This window comes from Oncorhynchus masou, chromosome 33 (assembly GCF_036934945.1).
Source record: "Oncorhynchus masou masou isolate Uvic2021 chromosome 33, UVic_Omas_1.1, whole genome shotgun sequence".
Classification (NCBI taxonomy): Eukaryota; Metazoa; Chordata; class Actinopteri; order Salmoniformes; family Salmonidae; genus Oncorhynchus; species Oncorhynchus masou.
Window position 1 is genome coordinate 5,889,479 of NC_088244.1, and position 14,306 is coordinate 5,903,784.

The window sequence follows — 14,306 nt, forward strand, 5'->3', positions numbered from 1 at the left end:
ATTTCATAATTTATTTCTACATGTTGCCTGTAATTTCAATATAAAAGTTGTTCCAAGTATTTTTTTTATATATAGTTTTCCATAAATTACCATTTTATTACAGCAGCATAAGGTGAGTCTCACCTTGACTACATGGCAAAAGTATGTGGACAACTGCTCGTCGAACATCTCACTCGAAAGATCATGGGCATTAATATGGAGTTGGTCCCACCTTTGCTGCTATAACAGCCTCCAGTCTTCTGGGAAGGCTTTCCACTAGATGTTGGAACATTTCTGCTATAACAGCCTCCACTCTTCTGGGAAGGCTTTCCACTAGATGTTGGAACATTGTTGCTATAACAGCCTCCACTCTTCTGGGAAGGCTTTCCACTAGATGTTGGAACATTGTTGCTATAACAGCCTCCACTCTTCTGGGAAGGCTTTCCACTAGATGTTGGAACATTGCTGCTATAACAGCCTCCACTCTTCTGGGAAGGCTTTCCACTAGATGTTGGAACATTGTTGCTATAACAGCCTCCACTCTTCTGGGAAGGCTTTCCACTAGATGTTGGAACATTGTTGCTATAACAGCCTCCACTCTTCTGGGAAGGCTTTCCACTAGATGTTGGAACATTGCTGCTATAACAGCCTCCACTCTTCTGGGAAGGCTTTCCACTAGATGTTGGAACATTGCTGCTATAACAGCCTCCACTCTTCTGGGAAGGCTTTCCACTAGATGTTGGAACATTGCTGCAGGGGGACTTGCTTCCATTCAGTTCAGCCACAAGAGCATTAGTGAGGTCGGGCACTGATGTTGGGGGTAATTAGGCCTGGCTCCCAGTCGGTGTTCCAATTCATCCCAAATGTGTTCGATGGGGTTGAGGTCAGGGCAGGCCAGTCAAGTTCCACACTTATCTCGACAAAACATTTCTGTGTGGACCTTGCTTCGTGCAAGGGAGCATTGTCATGGTGAAACAGGAAAGAGCCTTCCCCAAACTGTTGCAACAAAGCACAGAATCGTCTATAATGTCGTTGTATGCTATAGCCTTAAGATTCCCCTTCACTGGAACTAAGGGGCCCGAACCATGAAAAACACAGCCGTCCTCCGATGCACAACCAAGCCACACTGCTTCTTAAACACAGCGCGCATCCAACCCGGAAGCCAGTCGCACCAATGTGTCGGAGGAAACACCGTACACCTGGCGACCTGGTCAGCGTGCACTGAGCCCGGCCCGCCACAGGAGTCACTAGCGCGCGATGAAACAAGGATATCTCTACTGGCCAAACAAACCCTCCAGAGTCTCTGGTGGCACAGCTAGACCACTGCGCCACCCTATAAAGTGTATTTCTATGTTCAAATACCAAAGTCACATACAAAACCAACATAACAAAAAATATTTTTAGACACACACACACACACACACACACACACACACAGCTAGATACACACACACACACACACACACACACAGCTAGATACACACAATGTCCGCAAAACAAAGGAGCTGATTGTGTACTTCAGGAGGAACCAGGCTGGGCACGCCCCCATCTTGGTCAACGGAGCCGCCGTGGAGGTCAACAACGTCTAGTAACTCGGTGTACATCACAGAGGAGCTGAAATGGTCAAACCAAAAGGGACACAATGGTGAAGAAGACAAGACAGCAACTTTTCAAACCTCAGGAGGCTGAAGGAATTCGGGAACTGCGTCGCCACTGATCCCAAGACACTGCCAAGTGGCGCAGCGGTCTAAGGCACTGCATCTCAGTGTTTGAGGCAAATGTAAATTATAGAAGAGACAGGACACATTTACCAGCTATTTCCCTTTAATTTACAGCTTTGTTTAACGGTGTGTCACAATTATGACACCTTAAAGTCAAGTGTATCTCTAAACACCCCCCCCCCCCCTTAAATGATTTAGATGCACTATTGTAAAGTGGCTGTTCCACTGGATGTCAGAAGGTGAATTCACCAATTTGTAAGTCGCTCTGGATAAGAGCGTCTGCTAAATGACTTAAATGTATCTCTAAACAATACTGAATGAGACCTACCATTTGAAACTTGAACTTCTTTTTTTAAGAGTAAAAAAGGTTCTGCCTTCACAAAACTGAGGTAGAAGAGACCCAAGGAAATACAGAACATATCAATCAGTACATCTTTTAAAATGTATTTGAACAACAAGAGTTGAAAAATGTTTGTGACCAAAAAGGTATGACAAAGTGAAAACAGGACTTTGCTGGCTTTCCTCCCCCATACAAAAAACTCCAACTTGTTAATTTAAAAACACATTCAATTTTACAAACCTTCTGGCACAAAGAAAGAAAAAAAGGCACATTTCGAAACATGACATGGAAAGTACTGTAGAATTGATCATGGCGTCACATAGATGTCCGTAACTATTTCTGCTTTGTTTCTTTTACGTGGGAAATAACGAGCAACGCCCTTGTTGTAATAAGCCCTTGTTGTAATAAGCCCTTGTTTTTTAATACACATTAAAAAAACACAAAACTATCCACAAAGTAACAAGAATGAAATAATCAGAGACATTATAATAAAGTGATTTGATTGTTGCATTGGGTTAGTTAGTTAGTTATACCGTTAAGTAAAGAGTTAACTGCATGACTAGTTATGACTTAAACCCCCCCCCCCCCTCCCCAAAATGTCTCCTTCCATATTTGCTGGATTCCGTTCTGTACCCATTTAAAGAACCTAAAATGCACAACTTTGAAAGCTTTTGATTAATACATGTGCCAATGCATGAACGAAACTGTGAGTAAGTTTACGGAAGACATTTCTAAGCAGAGCATTCGAACCAATTTACAAATAATTTGGGGAGAAAAAAAAAGTACAGGAACTACTTGGTTGGAGGGAACTTCAACCCTGTTCCAGGTCATCTGCAAATCAGTCACACATCTCAAAACGCCTGGATACGCGTTTAACAAGTCAGAAATCACATAAGAGAGGAAAATCCTAACTTCCACAATGTCACATTGTCTCCTATTGGCGTCGATGCATGACTATGTGACAATTTGAGTGGAAGTTAAGATTCTCCCCAAAAGATTGGTTAATTTATGCAGTGTGGCTGCATTGCAGGCAGTCTGGAACACAGCCGTTGACAGCAGAGAACTGCCCAGTTAGGACGGCATGGGCCTGACCCCTGAACCGTCTTCTACGTCCGCAGGAGGGTTGGCTGACTTGTGGAAAGATGTTTCCTTGAAGATGAACCAGCAGTTACCACCCCATAATATCAGATTGAGGAATCCAAAGATCTGCCGTAAGGGGGAGGGGCAACAAAAATCATGTTTCTTAGTCAGGAAGAGGTACATCTTTTTTCCCCCGTTGAAGACGTTGCTACTATGCCTCATTTTGAACTTTTCTCGTTGTGAGATTGAAAGAAGGTACTACAAAAGAGGACTTCAAGTGAAGCAGGGTTCAATTCAATCAATTGAGGAAGTAAACCATTTTAATTTTTTTAAAGCAGTTTCCTTGAACTGAAGGTGCAGATTCAGGAGGGCACTATACATAGCCACCATTAACAACACTACAGGTAATATAGCCTACCACAGAGGAGTTGAGTCGTCCCATGTGAGGCACTGCTCCTGGTGTGCACTTGTTACCGACGTCCTTGCAGGTGGAGATTAAGCCTACCAGGTTCGAGGGGCTGGTCGCCCACTTCACGTCAGTCAAGCCTTTACCCCAGGTAGAGGAGGACACCAGCCAAAGCAAGGTGAAGGCTGCGGTCACCAGCAGGTCCTGTTGGAAGGATGGGAGACATGGTAAATAAAAAACTTCAATTATATTCAGGTTCAGGATGAAAGTTGGAATGTTAAAAAAAGAAAGCCAACTAAACGGTACCGTCAGAGAGTATTCACACCCCTCGATTTATTACAAATGTTGTTGTGTTACAACCTGAATTCAATAGATCACACAATACCCCAGAATGACAAAGTGAAAACATGTTGTAGAAATGTGGGAGGAAAAAAAAATAAAAAAATGGAAGCAGAAATGTCATTTACATAAGTAATTATTTTATTTCAGTTTACTAAATTGTTTTTTCATGATTCATTTTATAGGCTACTGGCAATGCCCCCAAATCTGTTCTGTATGGTTCTGCCTGACAAAATGACTGACCACTAGCCTACTATAAAACAGCCTTGCTCTAGAGGTGGTTTTAATAGTTGTAACAAACACGCCTGTTATACATACACTACAGGATACAAGGGGCGGCAAGGAGCCTAGTGGTTAGAGCGTTGGACTCAGATCCAATCCCCGAGCTGACAAGGTCAAAATATATCATCTGTTGCCCCTGAACAAGGCAGTTAACCCACTGTTCCTAGGTAGTAACTGAAAATATGACTTTGTTCTTAACTGACTTGCCTGGTTAAATAAAAATGTCTAAAACACTTGTCAATCTCAAGAAACACCACCTATAGACAGGTGTGAATGACTTGATACTGACAGATTTGCTACAATGAAAGATGGCTGATAGTATTATATTGTGTTGAATGTTACAGCCGTCTGTTAGTAATATACTGGTAATAGAGGTCAACCGATTAATCGGAATGGCCGATTTCAAGTTTTCATAACAATCGGAAATCTGTATTTTTGGCCGCCGATTTTTTATTATTATACACCTTTATTTACATACTATACATATTTATATACTGGTAGAATTTTATCAACATTTGTAGGAAGATGAAAACCGAGATTCTAAAGAGTAAAATGGGCTACCGTCTCTTCTTTAACTGCACAATGTGTCGGTGTTTCAAGTTAATTCGAAATCCGGGCTACCATTGCATATCCTCGAGTGGCCCAGCCAGAGCCCGGACTTGAGCACGAACAAAACATCTCTGGAGAGACCTGAAAATAGCTGTGCAGCAACGCTCCCCTTCCAACCTGACAGAGTTTGAGAGGATCTGCAGAGAAGAATGGGAGAAACTCCCCAAATACAGCTGTGGCAAGCTTGTAGCGTCATACCCAAGAAGATTAGAGGCTGTAAATCGGTGCCAAAAGGTGCTTCAACAAAGTACTGAGTAAAGGGTCTGAATACCTAGGTACATTTTACATTTTTTAATACATTTGCTAAAATGTCCAAAAACAGTTTTGATTTGTCATTATGATTGATGAGGAGAAAAACAACAATTGAATCCATTTTAGAATAAAACTGAACAAAATGAAGAGGTCTGAATACTCTCTCGAATGCACTGCATATGACTTGTTAAGCACATTTTTACTCCTGAACTTATTTAGGCTTGCCATAACAAAAGGGGTTGAATACTTATTCACTTAAAACATTTCCAATTTAAATACGTTTTTATTAATTTGAAAACACTTTGAAAAACATAATTCCACTTTGACATTATGGGGCATTGTGTGTAGGACATTGATTAAAAAAATATATATATTAAAAAAATGAAACACAATTTAATCAATTTTCAATTCATGCTATAACAAAATGTAAAAGAGGTGTGACTACTTTTTGAAGGCAGTGTACGTAAACAGACCATAATAACCTCACTCTGTACCAGGTTATTACTGCATTCCACAAAAATGTGTGATAAGGCTTACGATCTCCATTTTAATGCATTTGATTGTGTGGGACTTACCTGGGGTAAATAAACAATGTCAAAGACTTGAAAGTATTTGATGTGCGCTTGATTTAGCCTGGTTCCAGAGGAAACTCTAAACAATGCTGCCTAATATAATGTTTACATACGTATACATATGAGATGAATGATGTTGGGTATATACTGTACTCTATATCATCTACTGCATCCTTATGTAATACATATATCACTAGCCACTTTAAACAATGCTACCTAATATAATGTTTACATACGTATACATATGAGATGAATAATGTAGGGTATATACTGTACTCTATATCATCTACTGCATCTTTATGTAATACATATATCACTAGCCACTTTAACTATGCCACTTTGTTTACATACTCATCTCATATGTATATACTGTACTCGATACCATCTACTGTATCTTTATGTAATACATGTATCACTAGCCACTTTAACTATGCCACTTTGTTTACATACTCATCTCATATGTATATACTGTACTCGATACCATCTACTGTATCTTTATGTAATACATGTATCACTAGCCACTTTAACTATGCCACTTTGTTTACATACTCATCTCATATGTATATACTGTACTCGATACCATCTACTGTATCTTTATGTAATACATGTATCACTAGCCACTTTAACTATGCCACTTTGTTTACATACTCATCTCATATGTATATACTGTACTCGATACCATCTACTGTATCTTTATGTAATACATGTATCACTAGCCACTTTAACTATGCCACTTTGTTTACATACTCATCTCATATTTATATACTGTACTCGATACCATCTACTGTATCTTGCCTATGCTGCTCTGTACCATCACTCATTCATATATCCTTATGTACATATTCTTTATCCCCTTACACTTGTGTGTATAAGACAGTAGGTTTGGAATGGTTAGTTAGATTACTTGTTGGTTATTACTGCATTGTCGGAACTAGAAGCACAAGCATTTCGCTACACTCGCATTAACATCTGCTAACCATGTGTATGTGACAAATAAAATTTGATTTGATTTGACATAGGTAAGATGTTTTATATTCATCATATGTTTGTAAGTTACTTCTCATCAGAATGTTTTTGTATAATACTGTGGCGGGGTTTGTAGTCATCTGGTCTCTGTCAAGACTAAGTTACGTGGGCCGGAGAGAGGGGAGAGGTCAAGCGTGTATCTCTTGGCTCCACAATGTCTGTGTGCCAGTCAGTGTGTCTCTGTGATCTTGTCAAGATAGGATGGATTTGATATATGCCTGTAGATATGGAGGATTTGGTTATGGTTCTGAGTTTGAGAAAAGAACATAGTTTAGGAGACAAAGCTGAACGATAAATTATGCCGTTGCTGTCTGGCTATGTGTGTCTTTGCTATAAAGGATCTCAGTTACAATGTGTAAGGGACTCTCAGAGAATTCATTTATAGACACTGAATTGATCTGAGAGTCACAGGGTTGTAATGGAGCTCATGTAATTAAAGATGGACTTCGTGATAACTAACTCTGACTGGTGTGTGGTTTGCTCTCACGATTTGGTAAATAGAGGAAATTTCCACGACACACAGAGAGCATAAACATCATCTCACCACTACCACAGAGAGCATAAACACTCATCAACACCATCTCACCACTACCACAGAGAGCATAAACACTCATCAACACCATCTCACCACTACCACAGAGAGCATAAACACCATCTCACCACTACCACAGAGAGCATAAACACTCATCAACACCATCTCACCACTACCACAGAGAGCATAAACACTCATCAACACCATCTCACCACTACCACAGAGAGCATCAACACCATCTCACCTCTACCACAGAGAGCATCAACACCATCTCACCTCTACCACAGAGAGCATCAACACCATCTCACCTCTACCACAGAGAGCATAAACACAATCTCACCTCTACCACAGAGAGCATAAACACCATCTCACCTCTACCACAGAGAGCATAAACACCATCTCACCTCTACCACAGAGAGCATAAAGTTCACCATTCCAGTTTATTCACCTCAATGGGGCCAGGTTTACAGAATGTTTGCTTCTTCCCAAAGTCTCACACAGATTTCAAATGTCTTTAGCTACACACAACAAAATCTCTCAAGCTCTTTAGTGTTCAACGTCGTTCTATAGACGGGCTCAACACCTACCAACTTCAACTCACCACTACAAAAAAAAGAAAAAGAAAAAAAAGAGCATGAACAGAACAATTCCCAGTTAACTCACCACAATGGGGCCGCGGCTGGTCTGCCTGTAGACGTGCTGGTAGCCCAGGTAGATCACCAGGCTGGCGGTGCTGTAGAGGAAGGCAAACACCCCGATACAGACGAAGAACTCGGCTGAAGACGAGTAGTCGCCGGTCAGATAGGTCTGGATTGTGCTGGAGTCGTTCTTACAGGAGGGGACAGTGTATGGGTGAGCCATGAGTCTGTAGGAGTAGTGAGATAAGGTCGTGTTCACAAGGGACAAACACACACACACACACACACACACACACACACTTCTCAGGTCAGTCATAGTCATACATAAATGCATGTTTTTGTTTTATGCTCTGCTTACCTGAATGGGTAGTTAAAGTCAGCAGTGATTTCTTGGCTTCTGCTTCCCTGGCACAGCACGTTGACGCTCGTAGAGCCGGCATAACCCGACGTTGTAGCGAAGGCAAATATGGAGAAGACCTGCGGATAGACGAAAGCTCAAATAAGGACAGGACACAATCAAAATGAAAGAAGCAGTTGACACACGACGGGACATAACTTTATGAAATTACGTTCAGTCCAAAAAACCTACAGAACATATGACTATGTCAACCCATGGTAACTATAACGGCAGTTTGCTTTACAGGTTTAAAGCAGTCCGAAGGCGTTGTGACAGGAGTTGATAGGTCAGGTAACGGATCAGATAGAACTACTGACAGAATGTGGACCAAGACTGGATCATTGGCCTTCGAGTCATCGTGGATGAGTCACACACACACATACCAGAATGACATCCTTCCTCACAGGAAGTGATTTTTATCACTTCAATATAGAATGAAAAAAAAACAGCCTTAGAGAAATCAACTGTGGTTGTAGAACTGTAGTGATGGTCTGGGTTTGATACAAGGGTTAAATATGGTGGTTAGATTCATGTTTATTTAAACATTTATTTTTGCCCGCACCCAAAAAAAATAAAAAATAATTTGGTTTTATGTTCAGTTTAAAAGTTATTTTAGTTTGTTTTGGAGTCAAACATAGTTTCAGTATATTTTGTTTTTTCAAACAGATTTGTATATTTTTCCCCCTCATTTTATCTTCTCTGTTTTTTGGGTTTATTTGTTTTTCATTTGAGTTTTATAGGCTACTGGCAATGCCCCCAAATCTGTTCTGTATGGTTCTGCCTGACAAAATGACTGAGGACTGACCACTAGCCTACTATAAAACAGCCTTGCTCTAGAGGTGGTTTTAATAGCTGTAACAAACACGCCTGTTATACATACACTACAGGATACAAGGGGCGGCAAGGTGCCTAGTGGTTAGAGCGTTGGACTCAGATCCAATCCCCGAACTGACAAGGTCAAAATATATCATCTGTTGCCCCTGAACAAGGCAGTTAACCCACTGTTCCTAGGTAGTAACTGAAAATATGACTTTGTTCTTAACTGACTTGCCTGGTTAAATAAAAATGTCTAAAACACTTGTCAATCTCAAGAAACACCACCTATAGACAGGTGTGAATGACTTGATACTGACAGATTTGCTACAATGAAAGATGGCTGATTGTATTATATTGTGTTGAATGTTACAGCCGTCTGTTAGTAATATACTGGTAATAGAGGTCAACCGATTAATCGGAATGGCCGATTTCAAGTTTTCATAACAATCGGAAATCTGTATTTTTGGGCGCCGATTTTTTATTATTATACACCTTTATTTAACCAGGCAAGTCAGTTAAGAACACATTCTTATTTTCAATGACGGCCTAGGAACAGTGGGTTAACTGCCTCATTCAGGGGCAGAGCGACAGATTATTACCTTGTCAGCTCGGGGGACCCAATCTTGCAACCTTACATTTAACTAGTCCAACGCTCTAACAACCTGCCTCTCATTGCACTCCACGAGGAGTCTGCCTGTTACGTGAATGCAGTAAGAAGCCGAGGTAAGTTGCTAGCTAGCAATAAACTTATCTTATAAAAATAAAAAAAATCAATCAATCATAATCACTAGTTAACTACACATGGTTGATGATATTACTAGTTTGTCTACCGTGTTGTGCTTTGCTTATAATCGATGTGGTGCGTATCGTTGCTTCAATGTGTACCTAACCATAAATATCAATGCCTTTCTTAAAATCAACACACAGAAGTATATGTTTTTAAACCTGCATAACTAGCTAAAAGAAATCCAGGTTAGCAGGCAATATTAACCAGGTGAAATTGTGTCACTTCTCTTGCGTTCATTGCACGCAGAGTGAGTGTATATGCAACAGTTTGGGCCGCCTAATTTGCCAAGATTTTACGTAATTATGTCATAACATTGAAGTTTGTTCAGTGTAACAGGAATATTTAGACTGATGGATGCCACCCATTAGATAAAATACGTAACGGTTCCGTATTTGACTGAAAGAATAAACATTTTGTTTTTGAAATGATAGTTTCCGGATTCGACCATTTTAATGACCTAAGGCTCGTATTTCTGTGTGTTATCATGTAATAACCAAGTCTATGATTTGATAGAGCAGTCTGACTGAGCGGTGGTAGGCAGCAGCAGGCTCATACTCATTAATTCAAACAGCACTTTCGTGCGTTTTGCCAGCAGCTCTTCGCAAGCACAGCGCTGTTTATGACTTCAAGCCTATCAACTCCCGAGATTAGGCTTGTGTAACCGATGTGAAATGGCTAGCTAGTTAGCGGGGTGCGCGCTAATAGCGTTTCAAAAGTTACTCGCTCTGAGACTTGGAGTAGTTATTCCCCTTGCTCTGCATGGGTAACGCTGCTTCGAGGGTGGCTGTTGTCGATGTGTTCCTGGTTCGAGCCCAGGTAGGAGCGAGGAGAGGGACGGAAGCTATACTGTTACACTGGCAATACTAAAGTTCCTATAAGAACATCCAATAGTCAATGAAAGGTTAATGAAATACAAATGGTATAGAGAGAAATAGTCCTATAATTCCTATAATAACTACAACCTAAAACGTTATTACCTGGGAATATTGAAGACTCATGTTAAAAGGAACCACCAGCTTTCATATGTTCTCATGTTCTGAGCAAGGAACTGAAACGGTAGATTTTTTACATGGCACATATTGCACTTTTACTTTCTTCTCCAACACTTTGTTTTTGCATTATTTAAACCAAATTGAACATGTTTGATTATTTATTTGAGGCTAAATTGATTTTATTGATGTATTATATTAAGTTAAAATAAGTGTTCATTCAGTATTGTTGTAATTGTCATTATTACAACTAAATAAATAAAAATCGGCCGATTAATCGGTATCGGCTTTTTTTGGTCCTCCAATAATCGGTATCGGACCTAAATTCAAAATACTACCAGTTAGAGGTTGACCGATTATATCAACATTACCAGCAAGATGAAAACGAGAATCTAAAGAGTTATGGTCTATAGTCTTTTGTAACTGCACAATGTGTTCCGTGTCACAACTCAGGCAGGCAGTCATAACATGCTTCGCAAACTACAATGTAACAATCTCATAATTGCAACAATGTTTAATGTTCAGTTGACTACAACGAAGTTCTTACAATATAGGTTCAGGACGCCTAAATGATTACATTGTAATTACATGATGAATAGGTGAACTCTTACCTATGGGCATGCTCTGTACAGTGACAAGGTAGTTTCAATCAATTAGAAACCCATTCTGCTATACTAAGACCAGTGAAATGCAGGTTAAACTGACAACAGAGTGAAGAGCAGAAACAAGCAAGTCGCAGTAATGAAGAACGCGAAGGGGTGGGTGGGGGAATTTTCCCGCACAACACCAGCAGCAATATGGTTTAAAAAGTCACTGGTTGCATAGGCCTAAATGATTTAGCTAAATAAAAACATATATTTGATACATTGAATTCCTCCCCATCCTAGGCCACATAACTAAGCGAAATTCGACTCATCAATGTAACGTTACTTCACATCAACAGCGTTGAGCCTAATCGAGGCTATTCTTTGGTTAGACCGAAAGCCGTATTTGTTTTTGAAATAAAAACTTCATATTATGTGACGTAAAAGCGCCAGTCCGTCCACACGTCTCGCCGCTCAACTCCGTCGGTGTAGAGTACATCTCCGGGTTGAGTTCTACTTGGTTACCTACATAATATCATAATATGTAAAGAAGAACAACAAAAAAAACTCACTTACCCATTCGAGCACTCTAATAAATGCCAAGGGCTCTTTCAAGGGCCCCAGGTCAAGAGCAAATCCTGAAGTCAGAATTTTCTTTTGATATTCAAGGACGAAGAGGTAAACAACGTTTTTATTAGCTAAAACAAGGTGTTCGTTAAAGCTTCCGCATTCAACCACCACATGCATTGATTACCACGCAATATGTTTGCGGAATAGAAGTAGGTTGAAAATTATATTTAGAAAACACATAAAAACGTATTTGACACGCTGTTGTTACCTGGGATATCCCGTCCATCGTACCACTATCCAAGTTTATTTCTCGGACAGTATTAAACACTTAGACAATTACAAAATAATTTTCGAAATTTATGTCAAACTTTTTTTGTGTGTGTGTGAAAAGCACTGCACACGTGATCACCGACGTTCTTAAAGTGACACGTTGTGAATGGATAGTCCGCCTTTCCGTCTTCAACTTCGTCTTCTTCTATGATATCATGGCGGTCCGCAAACAATCGTTTAAGTGCATACCGCCACCTACTGTGTGGAAGGTTCGATCAATCGCGATCTGCCCGATTCTGTATTACCATGAAAATACAATTCTAAACCAAATAAATCCCTGACTTCTGCCACACCCCTCTCCCCAACCAAAGTCAACTGTATCTAAATCATGCTGAAACACTCCACCCAGCATGTCAACAACCATTTCAACAGTAACATCTGTTAACCCCCAATATATGTTTTGCCATCTCCACAATAACCTTCAACCTGACAATTCAGCTTTCCACAATTCTGCTTAACAAATAATCACAAACAAAAGAGGAATAGTCACATGCAAACAGGCATACATACAAACTATTTATATTGCCAGGAATTCTAAGCAAACAAATCATATTCATTAATAATACAAGTTTTAATTGCCTTATCGTTTTTCATTTTAGTTAAAGTAGTGCCATATTGTACCCAAGTCATATTGATAGCCTTACTAATAAAAGCTATGAAGTCAACTTTATTCATTATTAAAAGTGTCCTTTGACACCACACAATCATGAACAATATTTCTGAACAGGCCTCGAAACCATGATAGGACCATCAGAAGCATCAGTCTGACAGCAGGTCCATTTACTACAGGTACATCCATGTCAGCTCCATCAGTAGGTCCACTTACTACAGATACATACATCTCAGCTCCATCAGTAGGTCCACTTACTACAGATACATCCATGTCAGCTCCATCAGTAGGTCCACTTACTACAGATACATCCATGTCAGCTCCATCAGTAGGTCCACTTACTACAGATACATCCATGTCAGCTCCATCAGTAGGTCCACTTACTACAGATAAGACTTTCTCAAACCTCAGCATCACTGAGTAGTTTTCACTTCTTCAACTCTCTTTCCTACTGATCAACCTTTTCGGCCTCAATCACACTGCCTCCCTTCACATGTTTTTTAATATCATCTGTGGACATAGATATTGGGACACCAGTGATGACTCCCCTCACATGTTCTTTAATATCATCTGTGGACATAGATATTGGGACACCAGTGATGACTCCTCTCAATCTAGCATGAGCACCAGGGACATGGCTTTCAAATCTTCTTCCCCATTAAGCTTTTCCATTTTAAAAATCTTCTCGTGCTGAGCCTGACTGCCACACAATATTAACAATCTACCATTTCCAATGAACCGAGCTAATTTCACTTCACCTGCCTCTTTCTCTATGGCATTAATTCATCTGATAGGGCGTGAGGCCCTGTGGTCTCATCAAACACTATCACCACTTTCCACTCCAACACATCACCACTCCTGCTTCCTACCTTGGCCCTCTTTATGCTTTCTTTACTTGACGCTCCACTGCTTTCCGTATCATGATCTCTCTTCTTCCTGTGTCTTTCTGTATCATGATCTCTCTTCTTCCTGTGTCTTTCTGTATCATGATCTCTCTTCTTCCTGTGTCTTTCTGCCTCCTCTACACTCTAACCACTAGGCTACCTGCCGCCTCTACACTCTAACCACTAGGCTACCTGCCGCCTCTACACTCTAACCACTAGGCTACCTGCCTCCTCTACACTCTAACCACTAGGCTACCTGCCGCCTCTACACTCTAACCACTAGGCCACCCTGCCGCCTCTACACTCTAACCACTAGGCTACCTGCCGCCTCTACACTCTAACCACTAGGCTACCTGCCGCCTCTACACTCTAACCACTAGGCCACCCTGCCGCCTCTACACTCTAACCACTAGGCTACCTGCCGCCTCTACACTCTAACCACTAGGCTACCTGCCGCCTCTACACTCTAACCACTAGGCTACCTGCCGCCTCTACACTCTAACCACTAGGCTACCCTGCCTCCTCTACACTCTAACCACTAGGCTACCCTGCCGCCTCTACAC

At 40.7% G+C, this 14,306-nt stretch overlaps 1 protein-coding gene across 2 annotated transcripts; it reads right to left on the reverse strand.

The window, feature by feature from the left end:
- Window positions 1-1,785: 1,785 nt before the first annotated feature.
- Window positions 1,786-12,348, reverse strand: sypl2b (synaptophysin-like 2b). 2 transcript variants are annotated; one of them, XM_064956246.1, is made up of 6 exons: window positions 12,188-12,348; window positions 11,926-12,003; window positions 8,135-8,253; window positions 7,802-8,003; window positions 3,539-3,730; window positions 1,786-3,246 (listed from the first exon to the last, which is right to left on the reverse strand). In XM_064956246.1, exons 1-6 carry the CDS (start codon window positions 12,203-12,205, stop codon window positions 3,112-3,114), a joined length of 744 nt encoding a protein of 247 aa, XP_064812318.1. In that variant the 5' UTR covers window positions 12,206-12,348; the 3' UTR covers window positions 1,786-3,111. The 2 variants fall into 2 exon arrangements, with proteins under 2 accessions (XP_064812318.1, XP_064812319.1); XM_064956247.1 differs by lacking the exon at window positions 11,926-12,003.
- Window positions 12,349-14,306: the final 1,958 nt, after the last annotated feature.

Excerpts from the sequence above, each read along its gene's own strand:
- sypl2b (XM_064956246.1), bottom strand. Across the intron at positions 3,731-7,801 it reads CCAGCCGCGGCCCCATTGTG|GACCTGCTGGTGACCGCAGC; the intron begins GTGAGTTAACTG and ends TCCTTCCAACAG. Across the intron at positions 3,247-3,538 it reads GACGACTCAACTCCTCTGTG|ATCTTTGGATTCCTCAATCT; the intron begins GTAGGCTATATT and ends CCCTTACGGCAG.